Source organism: Diabrotica undecimpunctata, chromosome 2 (assembly GCF_040954645.1).
Source record: "Diabrotica undecimpunctata isolate CICGRU chromosome 2, icDiaUnde3, whole genome shotgun sequence".
NCBI classification, from domain to species: Eukaryota; Metazoa; Arthropoda; class Insecta; order Coleoptera; family Chrysomelidae; genus Diabrotica; species Diabrotica undecimpunctata.
The window spans coordinates 73,643,069-73,660,982 of NC_092804.1; the positions used below are offsets into that span (position 1 = coordinate 73,643,069).

At 33.8% G+C, this 17,914-nt stretch overlaps 1 protein-coding gene across 1 annotated transcript in view; it reads left to right on the forward strand.

The window, feature by feature from the left end:
• Positions 1 to 17,914, forward strand: part of sog (chordin short gastrulation) — a 292,748-nt gene that overhangs the window by 209,048 nt on the left and 65,786 nt on the right. The window contains exon 3 of the mRNA XM_072523100.1: positions 8,138 to 8,270. Within this exon, the coding sequence (XP_072379201.1) occupies positions 8,138 to 8,270 (133 nt within the window). The remainder of the gene's footprint in view (positions 1 to 8,137; positions 8,271 to 17,914) is intronic.

The window sequence follows — 17,914 nt, forward strand, 5'->3', positions numbered from 1 at the left end:
CAATGAATCTAAATCACAACATATTTTTACAAAATGTCTCAAAATATCGCCTAGTATAGGAATAAATAACAAAGCAATTCCACAAGCTGAATGCGTTAAATACCTTGGAATGCACCTGGACAAAACTTTGACATGGAGAACCCATATATGGAACAGCGCCAACAGTTGAACTTCAAATTTGGTAATCATTATTGGATACTGGGCAGAACATCGAAATTATCTATTTGTAACAAACTGTTGCTATACAATATAATACTCAAACCGGTTTGGACTTATGGGATCAAGCAATGGGGTACGGCAACTAAATCAAATTTATTCATAATAACAAAATTTCAATCCAAAATGTTACGACCTATAACAGATTCCCCATGGTTCGTGTCAAACAAAGAGATTTATTGTGATCTAGATATACCTACGATCAGTGAAGTGATCGTTCAGTGCAGTGCTTGATATCTAAAACCTCTAGAAAATCATCAAATGTACTGGCAATAAACTTGCTTGATAACAGTCAATAAACTCAAATACTAAAAGGTCGACCTGGTTTATAAATAAGGGTTCTAACTCACCCTAATTTTGTATATATTTTAGATATAATATGTAGTGTTTGTAAAATGTATGTATATAGCATATTATGGGAGTGTCATATTTATTCCATACCAGAGGTCCAGTCATTGAACTGACCTGTCTTAAAGTCAATTTTTATTCCGAACCCCTAAGACGCTTATTATTAGAATGTTAATAACTAATAGATTGCTGAATATACGTTAAAAAAAATCACATATCAAATTAAGAATTATCACAATGAACTAAGTATATTCTAGCTGCTTGAAAATGGAAAATGTGTAATATACCAATATTACTCTATTACCCCACTCACTTCTGTCTATAACTTTCTAGCTATAACATGATGGCTATAACTTTGTAATTAGCCCATACTAACTATAAGTACATTTAAAGGAGCACATTAATTTTAAAAATTAATTGAACTCACGGGTAAACTCACGGAATCGGCAACAGAGAATTGAATGTCACTTTGGTATTGTAGCAAAGTGATTTCTCTTATTCCATTAATGAAACTCCTTAGAGTTGGGGGCGTATCAACATCAGCAGGCAGCATCCTCGAAGAGGTGGAGGTCATCAATGTCATTGACCGACAATCGTTTCATAAGCTCTCTGTGATCTACCGACGTTGATTTTTTAGCATGGGCGGACATCACCTAACCTATTTCGCAAGTTTGTATATGTTGTGCTGCTCGCGCCAGTCGAAAAAAAAATCGGTTGTGGCTAAACGCACGATTTGTCGTGGTTGAATAACTAAACATGATTTAAATATGCACCACTAACATTTACATAATTTATTCGCCATATTTTACTTCTCTGTCTTCGGCAATAGTAGCCAATTTTCTATTTAAATTATATGTTTTATTTATTTTTAAAAATATTTTATATAATATAAATATGTGTGATTGAATATGAATTTATAAAGAATTTTATAATATAGAATTATAGAGTAATTATAGTGTAGTTACAAAAATAAACTAAAAATGTTAACTTGTTCAAAATGACGAAATATTATATTTCTGAAATAGTTTAATAAACGTTTGATTTTAAGTCCCTCGAATTATTGCTGCATAGTTTTTATTTCTCTGCTGCAAGTATCTACTTAGTTCTTTTGGCTTCGTCTTAACCTTCGTATAATCTATCTTTTAAAACACTTTAAAATCCTATTTTTATATTGCTCCAGCAGTATTCGTGTTTTGCTCAGATTTGCAGCATAAATGTCGAGAATTACACAAGATTTCATAGGTTTTTTAACAACATTTAATCATGTGTAGTTAATAATGCTAGTAGAAGCACCACAAAATGTTAAATTAAATATTAAACACCTGGAAATCTTTTAACATATGTATTAAATCAGACATTGATAGAATACCTCGAGAGTTGCTGTGTTGGTGTTGGAGCGATTGATCAATTTCATGTGATTAGTCTAAAGCATCAGTACTGTCTTTATATACTCTCGCTATTTAAGTTTAGATAACAAGGAAACTTCGAGAGGTCATCATTTAGTGTTAATTGCATGCTGACGATAGTATAATGAAATAGTGGTAGCGAATTAGCATAGAGACTGTTAGGGTTTAAACAGGATCTTAAGAAAAAAAATAAAACGGAAGAAAGTTTATTTGAAGGTGATCCTTGGATATGAATGTAGGTGTTCCGTAGAGGTATGAATTTTCGCCAATCTGGCGGATCATGATCTATGATGGGGCGACTGAATCTACAAATACTACAAATGGCTTACATGGGTTGTGGCGGATGCTAGAACAGAAGAGGAATTAAAAATGAAACGAGACTGTTAAGTTCTGTCGTAAAAAATTAAGATTTAAAAGAACGCTTCAAAATTAGAGAAGTTCATATATAGTTACTGTGCGAAGATGCAGGTGTGTTTGTCCTTACACCTTGTCCTGATGCCTTTGTTTCGCGCACCAGTCCTAAGTCGCTGGTTTTTTCCTTTGGGGAACAAGTTTTGTCCTTAGGGAAATAGGTTCACTTTTCTATACTTTTTTGTAGGACCACCCAGAAAACTAGGACAAATGAAAGTTTTGCAAAGAACGTTTTAACGTCTATTTAAACAATTACCAGAACGCATTTTGGAGGCCGATAACTTGCTTAGAACAGCTGATTTACGAAATTTAGTCGTCTTGAATTTATGTGCAAAAAAACTAGATAACTTGTCGGTGATGCAATATTATCACGAACTGAGTAACATTATTAATATACCGACTGTATTAAGCCTTCTGAGGTGCGGCTAGTGCGAACAAGAGCCTCGAGCTCATCCAATGCTTGATTCGAACTGATGTCAACTCGCCCCCTTGAATCCCACTCCGCTCATAACGGTTTCTTAAAATTAAGAAATCGCCCCCTGACCCTCGACGTATATAAAGGATCTGTTTACATTTACATTAAATTCAACTCTCCTTTCATTGGTAACACTACCTGAGAAAGTTATTTTTCAACTTTCCTTTCTGTTGGGAATTTATGATACAAAAGTGAATAAAAATATCAAATGTTGTTACGCAACAGGTACTATGTCAACGGATTAGGAGGCAATGTTGTTTGTTGGGGTACCACCGATAGATCTAACAGCTGAAGACGAACATACCGATAATTGAAGACGAGTGGAAATGGGAACAGAGAGAGATAGAAAACCTGAAACAGATAGGGGAAAGGCTTATTGACCCGTTTTAGTACGTACCTGAAACGTATTAGCAAGAATAAAACTGATGTGTGTGTGTCAGTCATCTCAGAAATGCACCTTCAAAATACTGACAGTAACTATCTCTGCGGAAATATAGTATTTTCATAATTGTTTATATATAGTCCGTATCTAATATTAGAATAAAGATTAATAATTATAAAAATAATAAATATTTTTCAAAGTTGATAATTGTATGACTTTTAAATACTAATGTACTAATGTTAATTAATATGTACAAGTCCGTATTCTGTTCCTCTAGGTTTCATTTGCGAGCGGTAATTTTTCAGTCTGTAAAAATATTCATCTTAAATTAATATTGTCTTTGATCTCAATATATAGCTTAAATACCGACAACGTTGCGTCAAAGTGAATCTCCATTACCACTTCAATTCACACTTTCATTCCTCATTCCTTATTCTCATCTCGCTAAAGCAACAGCTAAATAATTCAAACCATCAACTACAGAAGCTGAAGAGACATGCCAGAAAGCGAGTTTGGGGGGCAATCCCGGTCATAACAAAACACAAACCGAAATTACCTACTGAATATTTCATCTGTTGGTCTGAAGATAGTTCGTGATGGTCGTTTTTGTGCTTGGAATTCTATTTTTGTCTCAGATTCGGAGGATTTGATGTGCAAATTACATTTCTTTTAGTTAGGAATTTCTGGTGGATTTTGTAAAGATTATTTAGATAAACTTGGAAATCTGAAAGAAACATGAACAAATTATATAATAGTTTTGTTGGACGATAATAAATTACCAGCAAAAAACCTAAAAATTACACATATTATCTATGGCTGTACTTATTACAAAAGAAGAAGTTGAGGAATATTGTGTTTAAAATGACAGTACTCAAATTATGTGAGTAGGTAACAACACCCCAATTAAGTGGTACTATTTTAATAAAACAATCTTCCTAAAAGTTCAAATAAACAGTGGGCAAATTAATAAAATCTCTATCTTTCTCCTATTGGTCGTTGTCCTATTTTAAGATTGCACCTGTATTTTTGACGTTCGTTGCAACTACCTCGCCTTCTTCTAAAGATCTGTCTGTTAGTTTGGTGTCTGTTGGTTTTAAATACCGTGATATTCTGGTTAGCTTCTCACGTTTATTCGTATAGTATGCTGGTTCTACTCTCGTCTTTTTTGTCTTCCTTATCTTAAATTAAAGAAACCGGTTTCGTTAATCTAAGTTCCTTATCCTACAATATCCTGGATGTTATAGAGATATCTAATTTTGTTATTTGGTATTCTGTCCTTTGGCGTTTCTCCAGCTATTGCTTTCAAGGTTCTCATTTCCTATGTTTTAGATATTATTTTTGTTTCTGACATGTCGGCTATCGTTTGCGTCACGTATGTTTTAGTTGATCTTACATATGGTTTATTATGCGTACTTTCTCAACTAATCTCGTATCCTTAATTTTTCCATATGACATCCATCACTCATCTTGATACAAAAGCCGCATTATCTGCTTGTTTTTTGTACATTTTCTTATAAGATTTTAGTAGCTAAATATTTCTAGTGAAAGGTACTTGAATATTGACACCTGTTTCTACATTAATTACTATCTATTGGTTTTTCTTGCTGCCACTAGAGATGTTGATATTTTCGTATTGTCTATATCTGCAGTCCATTTTAGTAATTCTACCATTGGCTGTAACTTATCTTTGTTATCTGAAATCAGAATTGTCTGCATATCAAAGGATTTTGATTTGTTTTCTGCATAGTTTATATTCTTGTGTTGTATTTCTAGTTTCTTCTATGATTTTATCGATTACTACTTGAGTTGTTATCTACTTTCGATATTTGTTCATTCTTGATTATAATATCAGTTAGTTAAGAAGGTTTTAATTTTAGAAGTTTTAATAAATCTTATAGCCTAACGCAATCAAAAGCTGTAGTCAAATATAAATATAAAGAACATAGGCAGGTTGTTATATTTCAATGTCTTCTCAGAAATTTGTCTGGTTATGAATATAGTCTACTGTTGACCTATTCTGTCGAAATCCTGTTGATCGTTACTAATTATTTGTTTACTGTTTATTAAATTTTTAAATATACTTTATTAGCAGTTTAAGAATCGCGGTGAGCCAGAAGAATTTACAATATTTGGTCTCATTCCTACTATTTCCTTTTTGATGCGTTGTATTGTAAATCTCGTTTTATACGTAAATTTCCCGAACCAAGTTCGATCCGCAGTATTGATCTAGTAAGAGCTTCTACCCCAAGTCTCTGAGTACTGATCAGAAACCACCGTCCTTTCTCATACCAGCAATTGAATATTGATCAATCTCTTCCATTCCTCGCCCCTAGGTCCATCCCACCTCTCGCCTAGGCTGAGTATTGATCGGCCGTTCACACAGTTTTTGGGTATTGAGCAAAAATCGTCATTTGCCTTACCCATCCGAACGCCGCTCATATTTATATTTCCTCGACCGCAGCTCGTCTTTTCGGATTCGGATTCGTCTTTTTATTCTTATTGTACACATTATATAAAAGTAATTTTTTTTCGTTATTTGTTACATTCAACTTGCATTTTACTGAGACTGGTGTCTAATAGAGCTACCTGTCACAAATTTGCGCCCGAGCAAAAGTAAATGGTGCTTCATCCAGCAACGACAGGTACAGACTCAGTAAGTGGTGCCACCATAGGTAAGCCGTGGATATATCGTCTGTCCAAAGATGAATTACAACAGGCGTAGTGTTGGCGTGCCTTGTTTTATCAAAGATCGCAGAGAACTGACAGGAACCCAATCCGAACCGAAACCGAATAAGAAGCGAATAGGAACCGAATCCGAATAGAAACCGGATAAGAACCGAAGAGGAATTGAATCCAAATAAAAAAACCGAATAAGACCAAATAGGAACAGAGTCTGAATAAAAGCCGAATAAGAACTGAATAGAAACCGAATTCGAACAAAAACCAAATAAGAACCGAATAAAAACCGCATAGCAGCAGGCCATTTAGGAATTGCGAAAACCATTTGCCGAATAGCGCAAAAATACTACTGGCCTAAGATATTCAAAACAAATAGCACTATGTTAGGAACTGTCGGAAAGGCTTTCAGTATAAAGCATTGTAAATGAAACCAGCAGAAAAAAATGCGTAGAAAAGTCTTGTCATACTGTCTCAATTAATATAATGGGACCATTCCCAAGATCTACGAAGGGGAACATTTTATTGATAGTTATCCAAGACCTGTTTACGAAATGGGTTATCGTCCAGCCAATAAAGATCATACCTTTAAAATCTTCACGCCATAAAAAAATGTAAGCTACATTTTTTTTTCCAAAGAGAAGTGGGATTTGATCCAAAAATATAAAATGCCTGAACCACGACAGCGAACCAAGTTCGATTGATCTGGTAAGAGCTTCTATCCCAGGTCTCTAAGTACTAGTCAGAACCCACCGACCTTTCCCATAAGAGCGAGCGAGTGTTAATAGATCGCTTTCGTTCCTCGGTTGGAGTATGGATCGACCGATTTCATCCCACCTCTGGCTTAGGTTAAGTATCAATCGGCCGTTCCCACGGTTTTTGGGTATTGAGCAAAAATCGTGCTTTGCTTTAACCCACGCCACTAGTATTTATTTTCCTTTCACCGGCATTAACCTAGGACTATAACTTGCTGATTTTATTTACGAGGATTCGTCTTTTTAATTTTTATTGTAGAGTACATTTTATTTTTGTTATTTATTTGAATATATTTTTATTTAAATAAAAATTTACGTTTTAGCGAGTCTGGTGTTTTATACAGCTATGCATCACAAAGTTTCGTAAAAAAGATCTATGCTTTCAATTATTTTATTCCCTTCGTATTTTAAGACATCTTTTGGTATGCCATCTGGTCCTGGGTCATTCCGTTTTTTAATCTACATGCGTTATTGACGATTTCTTTTTTATAATTTCTATAATGACTATCATTACTTTTTCATTCTCTTATTTCTATAAGCATATTGATGTTTCCACTAATAAGTTCTTTTGGTGTGGAGTGTCTATGGCTCTCTTTCTATTTCGTTTAGATTTGTATCTGCATTATTGGGTTAATGAGTTAATGGGTTTTTTCCTCCCTTTAAGGATGTTGCACCCTTTCGCTGCGCTTCATATATCTACTGGGATCAATGTACGCCTATTCTAAAACTGAAATGGTTGTGCCAGAAGATATCAGTATATCTACATAGAGGAAGTTGACAATTATACATTTGATTATAAATAAAACTAGTCATATACCAAAACGACATTCATAATGCAAAAGGAACTTTAAATTATCAGAAAAAAGCATGAATAAATCGATTCAATATCAAACGAGAAGGAAACTTTCCACTACCAGAATCAGTCTGTCTGAATTGTGCAACTTTTAAATACAACAAGTTATACCTAATGTTTCACTTGAGTTGCAGGTATTCAGAAATGCATTGAATATTATAGACCTTGGTCATGGTAAGTCAGCTATTCAATGCTATGTTTAGTGTGGAGGAAAATAATGTAATCATGTTTTACGTGCGGGTATACTGAGTACTTGTGTTACCTATGCACAAGTCTCCCCTAGCTTTAGATGATCAGTGGACAGTTTCAATTGCTCTTCAAAACTAGTATATTGAAATGTTAGTTATGTATAAATTAGATATTTAAAAAATTAATCGACAAACCAAAAAAATAGATTTGATTTTTTATCCTTAAATTACTTGTAAAACTATGATGGGTATATTCCCCATTTTAGATACCTGTATTTTACAGAAAACTTCATACGTGGTGGCAACACTGTCTATCCCAATTTACTTTCTATTAAACTGCAGTTGAATCATTCACGACCTGCACTAAAAACCTTACAAAAACAACGACAAAAAACTGAAATTACATGATGAATTTTTTATTTTTCAGTTCCAAAGAAAGCGAAGGATAGTGGCGAGGGTTCAATGTAGGAACATCAAAAACGAATGTCCTGAGCCGACATGCGAAGATCCTGTTTTATTGCCGGAGAGGTGCTGTAAAATATGTCCTGGTGATAATAAAAGTAAGTCTATATTTTAACATTCAGCCACGAAACAAAATTAATTATGAATGTTGTAAATACCATTATGTGTACCTTGACCTTTAAGTGATGTTTTTAAGAGAAATATGTAATAAGAAGTACCTGTTATTAAAAATATGGATCATATACTAACCAGTACAAAACAAATTCTTCGTAAATATAGTAAGAACAACTACCAAATCAGTATTAGAAAAAATTTAATAAGGACTCATACATAAACTACACTATAGGCGGGGAAACGAAGCGCTAAATCTACCAATTTTCCGCAACAAGATGAATCGGTGTGAAACTTTTGCATTAGATTCAGGAAAGTTTGTGAACAAAATTCAGGGTAATAAAATCAATCTTGGATTTTTTGCATAAAAAATGCATTTCCAAAGTGCATGACAAATGTGCAACTAAGAAAATATCGACAGGAATGAGTTTAATTTTGTTACTCGGGGATTTTCGAGGTCGCTGAACACGTGAACCTCGTCTCCTGAATTATGTTAATTTTATTCTAAGGCTACAATCAAACTCGAGGATTTACGAGGTCGCTGAATAGAAATATGATAACGACGATGGTCCTCGAGCCACCTGGTGCCCAAGTAGACGTCGTCTCCTGGAGTTTTATGTTATTTTCATTCGAAATTAGTCAAAAGTCATTTCTCGTTGGTTTTTGGGGTTGCTGAATACTGATATTAGGGCTGCAATGATCTCCAAGGTACCTGGTGTCTAGCGTAGACCTCGTTTTCTCAAGATTTTTGTTATTTAAGATTTTTATGAAAGTGTCGTATCCAATAAGAGTGAAAATAATATTTCGTCTACATAAATACGAGTACAAAAATGTTTTTTACTAAGTTAAAAAAAGATGAATAACAAATAATGGTATCATTTCAATATATTTCTTCCTCATCTTCTTCTGTATCAGATAATTGATTTTCTTCATAGTTCTCCATATTTGTGAAATTTTTACCCAGCAAAATTTTTACGTGCCAAATTGCAAACCAAACCATTCTTTCTACATCCATATTTTTATTTAAAAAACAGTGATTTTCATAATAATTTGAAATACAGCAAAGAGAAAAAAACGCACTTGTAACTATGTAACTTGGACGATATCTATGTACTAGTACGTGTGAGAGAATAAGTATATGAGTACATGTGAAAGTAAAAGGCGGGAGCTGCTAAAGGGGAGATTATATGTACCACCTGGCACTTTATCAGTGCTACCAACATCTAAAAAGCGCCAAATTTAAAAAATAATGTTTTAGATAATTTTTTCAAGTTTTAATATAAAGTTGCATAAGGTATTCTTAGCTCATTTATCACCGAAATATTCGTGTTCAGCGACCTTGAAAACCCCCGAGTAATCACTGTCGACAGATTTAGAATGAAATTACCAGATACCATGGAGACATGAAAATACCCTGAAAATGCAATTTTTAATTCACGAATTTTGACACTTTCAATCACACACATTTTGACACACTCAATTTTTTTTCTAATACTGATTCGGTTGTTCTTACTACATTTACGCAGAACTTGTTCTGTACTGGTTAGTATATGTTACATATTTTTAATAACAGGTACTTCTTATTAAATATTTCTCTTAAAAACATCAGTCAAACGTCAAGGTACATCTAATGATAATAGCTGTTTAGTTCTTTTGAATATATTATATATATATATATATATATATATATATATATATATATATATATATTATATATATATATATATATATATATATATATATATTATATATATATATATATATATATATATATATATATATATATGTGTGTGTGTGTGTGTATATACATATATACATACGTATATATACACTCGCCGGAGCCCAAAATTGTGCCACTAAAAATGTTTAATTAAGTTTGACAATTTATATGCTTTTTACTTATTATATTTCGATTTTCAAGATTCGTACATCAGTTTGTACATGTATGAACATGTATCGTTTGTTATTTATTTTGGTAATAAACAAAGCAAGCGTTGTATTTTCTCCTAACTTTAAAAAATTCTGTGGAAAGATTAAAAAGCTAATTTTGTTTCATAGTCCTTTCATATTATCTTAGAGGCATCTCTAAGATTTTGTTTTTTGAATTATCCGAATATCTGGAGCTATGACTGCCTGTCGCTACATTGAAGAAGTTCTCCAAGATGTCTTAGTTCCATTTGCACCTTTTATTGGTAACCAGTTTATATTAATGCACGATAACGCTAGACCTCACGTTGACCATATTGTAAATGATTATCTGGATGAAGTTGGTTTGATAAGATTGGAATGGCTGCATGCAACCCAGATCTCAATCCGATCGGGCATTTATGGGATGAATTGAAAAGAGCTACTCACTGTCATCCTAGAACTCCAGAAAATTTGGTAGTTTAGGTTGGCGCTGATAGAGGAATATCGGGCTATTCCCCAGACTCGGATAACACATCTTATTCATATATACATCGGTTTAGAACGTCTTTCGACGTTGTCCGATACCTAAACACCATCTCTTCCTATCTTCGCAGTCGTTTGTTGTTAAATTTCTTTCGCTCATGGACTTGTTTACACCGTGTTGCCATTCTAATCTGGGTCTTCCTCTTTTCCGTCGACCTATCGGTTGCCATTCTATTACTTTTTTGGGGAGTCTTGATGCTGGCATCCGTTGAACATGCCCATACCACCTTAATTGTTTCTTCTCTATATCTTGAGTTATATTTCCTTCTATTCCCATACGTTGTTTTATTACATCATTTCTGATTCGCTCTCGTCTGGAAATACCTAAAGATCTTCTCATTGCATCCATCTCTACTGCTTCTATTCGCTTTTTGTTCTTTTCACTAATTCTCCATGTTTCAGCGCCACAAAGAAGAGTAGTTTTAATCATGGTCTCATATATATTAAATTTCCTTCCTTTCGTTATCTCTTTACTCCACAGTATACCATTGAGACATCCTAAGACTTTCTTTGCATGAGTGATTCGTTTTTCTATTTCCCGTGTATCAGTTCCTGTATTGTCAAAGGCAACACCCAAGTAGTCCTAGCTCTGACAGCAGGAAATATGTTTTCCGTTTTCGAGGTCTATGTTATCTGACTCGTTTCCAATACAAAGATATTTGGTTTTTGTTGTATTGACATTCATTCCCCAGTCGTTATATTCTTCTATCAGTTTTCTTAGCATGTACTGCATGTCTTCCCTGTCGGTCGCTAGCACTACCTGGTCACCAGCAAACTGGAGTGTATATATACATATACATTCATTGCTAAGCTCTATACCCATCCTATGTACCTTTCTTTTCCATCTTTCCAATGCCGCTGCAACATATATCTTGAATAAGGTTGGTGAGATACAGCATCCCTGTCGCAAGCCTTTTGTAACCAGGAATTCTTCCGTTAGATATTTTCCTGTTTTTATCTGTGCCTTTGAGTCTCTATATAGTTCTTGTACAGCATTTATTAATGTGTGGTTGATGTTAGATCTTTTCAACGTTGTCCACAGTTTTGTTAAGGGGATGTTGTCATATGCTTTTTGCAGGTCTACAAAAGTAGTATGAGTTTCTAGATTCTTAGCCGATCTTTTTTCTATTATTTGTTTAAGACAAAATACGTTATCGGTGCACGATCTTCCTGCACGGAACCCGCTTTGTTCTTCCTCTTTATTGTGCTTATATTCTTCCTCGATCATATTTCTCAAAATTCGTCCATAAAGTCTGCTCAGGGTGCTGGTTACCGATATGCCTCTATAATTATTACAATTCCTTTTGTCCCCCTTTTTGTGTATTGAGGACATGTATGCCGTTCTCTATTGTTCTGGTACTGGGTGTCCATTTAGACACTGATTGATCACATAAGTTAATATTTCAAATAGTTTATGAGTTCCATTCTTAAGCATTTCAGCATAGATTCCCTCAGGTCCAGCGGATTCTTATTCATTCGATATCAAAAAGATTGCGAGCAGTCATTGTTGCGCGAAGTAGACATGCCCGCTATTTAATTGTTGTGTTTTGTTGTTAATTTTGTTTTGGGTTCTTAATTTTAGTGCGTTTTATATTTTTAATTAAATAAACGTTCAAAGCAGTGTATATTATATGTGTGTATGTGAATTAGAAAATACAGTTTCTACAGTGTAATTTAACATTAACACTTTAAAAAATACTTTACTATATATATTATAAAACGTCTTGAATATGTGATCGAATATAGCATGAAGTCACTTGGGACAGTTTTCTAGGCTCCCTAAGCATGCACCAAATTTTGCGGAGCGCGCCCACAAGGTATTTCATTGTTCTAAATAAATAGTAGTCTACATATTTTATGAAATAATTCGTAAGACTCGCTATAAATAGCGCTATAGTATATGTACGTGTGTACGCAGACCTCACATGTAGACAGAAGAGTGTATGTAGTATTTTGTCGTAGAACGTCTGTATCAAAATATTTACACTGGCGCCACTTATGTGCAAACGTAATGCTCGTACTCTGTTTCTGTGTGTTTTCGCTGAATAAATAAAATTTTATTAAAATAAAATTATACGTATTACGTGCCTTTGAATAAGTAGCAAACGCACTAGCCCATCATGTAAATTTATATTTGTCTTTTCTCTATGTTTCTAGTTTTGTGCGGCTGTTACTCATCTACGAAAAAACTTCAATGAAAAATATGAATACTTGTTAAAAATATGAAAAATGTGAAAACGTTTAGTTAATTAGAAAAAAGCTCTCTCTCTCTCCCTATCTCTTTATAATGTTAGATGGCTGCACGGCCAAGTCAGTGCATTTTCTTTCTCTTTTATTCTGGATAATCTCTAGTTACTAGTTATTTTTAAACTCATTTTCTGGTCTTCCTTCTCTCTCTACTAATATCACTCATTATAGAATCATTTTGCGTTTCTAGACCAGTAACGCGAAATGTAATTGGAAATGTCAGTGCATCTTTTTTTTTTTTTTCATTTTCTGAATATTCTGTGTACAAAGTATTTTCCAACTGTTGTCTGGTCTTCCGCTCTTCAGAATATTTATTATTAAAAGATACAGAGTCTATAGTTTTAGTGTTGTATATTTTCATCATTTTCAAGTTTAGACTGAATTTTTTTTTATTTTTGTTTCAGATATGCTACTTAATTTCAAAATTTGGTTAATTGCGTCTACATATCCTTTTTACATTTACCCTTGTGTTTCAGCATTGATCCCAAACATTTAAACGTATACAGCTCTTCTATTTTCTGTCCATTTATCAATATTTGGTTATTTTAGTGTTTACTCTTATTTAAGATTTTGGTTTTCTCTGTGTTTATTCGGAGGCTAATTATGTCCGACTAATGTATCAATCCAGCAGGCAGATATCGTTTGCAAATTCAAGGTCTTTTATTCTAGGAATGTACCATGATTAGAAGATGTGTAGACACAACACTCTTTTACTTTGCTTTCTATGAATATTTATTGTAATATCTCTTAAGTGTCCTAATCTGGTGCTATATGCCTCATTCTTCTTCTTCAAGTTCCATCTTCTATCGAAGATTGGAAATCATATTAGCTATGCAGATCATGTTGTCTGCCTCTCTAAATAGTTCTGCACTACTTCATTCAAGAGATTCCATTAAATTCTTAAGCCACCATATTCTTCGTCTTTTCACATTTCGCTTTCCTCGAATTTTCCCTTCGTAATAAATTTCTATTTTTTAATTTACTTAGTGCTTTCTTTACCCCTTCCTTCTCAAAAATTATTTATTCGTTTGTAGTCACCTCTCGAGTTGGGGTTCACTATCGTCACCTCTAGCAAATAGGTATCGAAAGACTACTTTGAACCCATGCCCATGAGCGCATGCTCAAAGGACTTAACTTTTTTGTTTTGATTTCATATTGGAAACAAACTTAAAAAGCATGCATTCATTTTGACTAAGACTTGGCCTTAGTTTGTAGAACATGGATGATCATATCGTTAAAAGCGACTCGTAAGTTTTGGAATAACGCTCTTTTATATAATAGGAGCACGTGGAAAAGCACAGATCCGAAGTACCTCCGATAGAATCGATAAAATAAAGAATAATATTATCTTTTTTCCTTTCTTGTTCTTTCTCGAACATCTAGAAATAAATCAAATTTAGTACGGAATTCTGGATATAATAGATATAATAGTAAAATCTGGATATCATAGAATGTAATTCGCTGCTGTCGTTGTTTTAATTATACTTAATAAACGTAGCAACAAGCTTAAAAAATTAAAAGAAAAAAAAAATATATAATATCTATTAAACTCGTTGGTCATGTTAGAACATTTAACTGACATAATTTATACAGATCAACACGCAAGGAGTAATACAACTCAGTGTACTGCTTAGAGACACTGATGATGGAATATAGATTCCGAAAACGTTTTGTGATGTAGCCCGATTGGGTGTTTTAATTATATACCTTTTATAAAGGATTTTTAAATAAACTTTTTATAATAGAAAGAATTCACTAATTATATAATGAGAAATATGTTTAGCATTTAATCCATTGATCCTAATTAAAAGTACGTATTGGTGGCCTAGACAATGTCTTCGGTTCATAAACAATAACATCTAAGCTGACATTGAAAAGACACAAGTACTTAGATATTTATAAGTATAAAAAAGGTACATATCGGATTGTAGAAATATATTAGAATAGAAACAATCAATAATAATTAATCATTATAGATATTAGAATATTGTTTCACAACCGTTAGCGTAGGTCGATATTATTATTGTTTATACGTTAAGGCTGATATTGTAAACAGGCTTTAACCTACTACTACTAATAAAATACTAATAAATACAGTGTTAAAACTGTAAATAAGTGACAAATAGGTAATAAACCATCTAAAATACCTTCCATAACATACGACGGCGACTTTTGATAGATCACATCTACGCTTTATTTCTTCCTGTAGTGTGACGAATGATCCCAGATATAAGTATGAGCTCAAACCGGTCAATCGTGGTTATATATGGATGATTGGTATATAGTCTATCCACTATCATTATATATGTTTAACTGCAGACCAAATATTTGACTTTCGTTTTCAACCAGTCGTATGAGAGCAATTAACTCTTTTTGACTATTTGCAAAAACGGCTGTTACATTTGCAAAACACAGGTTGTTTATTTTTCGGCCTAAAATAACTATATATATATATATATATATATATATATATATATATATATATATATATATATATATATATATATATATATATATATATATATATATATATATAGTCATACACATTACAAAAAATATAATTTCGTATTTCCTGGTTTTGTCGAAATTTTCTTTTATTTAAAGTCAGTCCGTCACTGCTGGTGTGATGAATACAGTATTGTGTAATTAGCTTAAGTGATAAATATTTCAGCAGCAAATCCTCATTTCTTTCAGTTGTTTGTATAAAATTAACGGCGCCTTGGTGCCTTTACTTTAGATTAAGAAAAATCCGTTTCTCTTCAACAAACTCTCACTGGCGCTGGTCTTGTGGTAAATGCATTTCCGCAAAACTATTTGAAGTTTCACCACCAGGTTATATACCAGTGTGTAAGGAAAATGGATATTGCGACTATGTATATACAAACTGCCAGTTAGTTAAAATTAACATAAATCTTTCTAGAAATATTTAGAAAAAGAGTCTGATACGTCAACAATCAGATATAAGCTGTATATTTAAGGAAGACAGTTGAAATAGAAAACAGAAGCAGGGGAGGAATGGAAAAAAAGACTTGGCATTCTAAAAAAACAAATATAAAGCTATTATAAGAAGAGATATAGAAAATATAAAAGTACCATTGACAGTTAAGTTAAAAAATGAAAATTATGTAAAAAGTGCTAAGTGAGACGAACAAAAATAGAACATAGATGTGGAGGGAGAAACAGAAAAGGAAAGTTGGCATTCTTAAAACCAATATAAAGATATTCTAAGAAGATACATAAACAATCTATAAGTAACAATGACACTCAAATTAAAAAAGGAAGTTACATAAAAAGGATAAGATGGACACGTAAAGACCAAAAAACAGGTGACCAAAATGTTATGTCATATCTACATTCTCTACATTTAGTACATCCATTAGCAAAGTCAGTTCAGTTCTCCATAAAGCACAGATTATTAGGGGGAATAATAGGGAACGTTTATGGATAAACGCATGCACACTTCCACCATGCTCAATCAGCAAATCATCAGAAAGCCGAACCAGAATTACCTCATTAAATGATAACATTTGTTCTACGAGTACTGCGCTCCCCAATCACAAGTTGTAATATCATCATGCGCAGGAGATAAATGGTGTTAGGCGAAAAGGGTTGCCTAAACGATGCTTGAAAGAGCTGGCATACTCTTTGGTATTATATAAGAGATTAAACAAAAATGGGTCAGAAGAGGATTCAGAAATAAGTGACTCCTCTTAGTCCACAAATAAAAACAATAACAGTACAATAATAATAATAAAAGAAAAGGAATAGAGGCGACCCCGGTCGTGGACTCTGCATTTAATCCAAATAGATCTCAATGGCCTTAATCAAGGTCCTTTCAGGCAAATTTTCAGCGCAGCAAGACAGCTTCCGTAGTCCCTAATAATTTACTTGCTATGACAAGGTTTGATGTCGCCTTGATATAACAGCTCTGGGTATACTTGGATATACCAGAACTGTTATACCTATACCTATACATCGTATATTAACGGAGAGCTTTTATATGTCGCAGATCTGCCAAAGTCCCGAGCACTTGCATAATAGTTTATATTAGATATACAATAAACCAATTCCCTTTCCTTCCCTTCTTCTGCCTCTATTTCTTCAGTGGAACTGCCATAAGGCATTATTTCACGGAGACACTTATAGCTATAGCTCTTACTTTAGGTTTTCGAAATCATGACTTCTCTCCTTCTATCGGCATCTTTTTTGGCTCCTTTATTTTTAATGCGACGAAGATCCTAGAGAACTTCTATCGCAAGTGTGCTGATTGCATCCCAAGTTGCCGTCGATGAAAGCATTTCTCCTACTAAGGCCTCTGGAAAAATTTTCTGTTTGATAATTGTTTCCGTTCCGAGTATTGCGTACCGAGGTGAACCGAAAACACATGAAGAACACGTTCCTGCATCTACACTGACTCCGAGACAGGACGGACACTCTGGAGAATCGTCATGTTTGAAGCAATAAAGATATGCTCGAAAGCAGCCATGTCCTAGGAGCATCTGCGTCTGATAATAGTTGATTTCGCCATGTTTGCGGTTCAGCCAAACATTCACCAGTGGTATAAGACAAGGCTTCCACCTGTCTGTTGTTGTGAAATCCCACTGCATTTGCCATCGACGAATGTTATTTTGCCATTGCCTTCTTCTTAGTTGATCAAGGCACAGTGGAGTTGTTGTTGAACCTCTTTGCCAATAAAGGTTACCCTTTACCTGATTTCTTTACCAAGCATTCTAATAGAGAGCATCCCGGCTATGACGTCCTCAGATACTGTGCGAAATGCGCTGGTAACTCTTAAAACGCCAAGATGACGATGCTGATGCGACCTTATTCCGTGATTTCTGGGTTCCGAAGGTGTCAAATGGATATTCGTTTGTTAATACTTACGTAACTGATTACCTCAGTAAAGTCCTTCTGATTTGTTTTTAGCCACCTA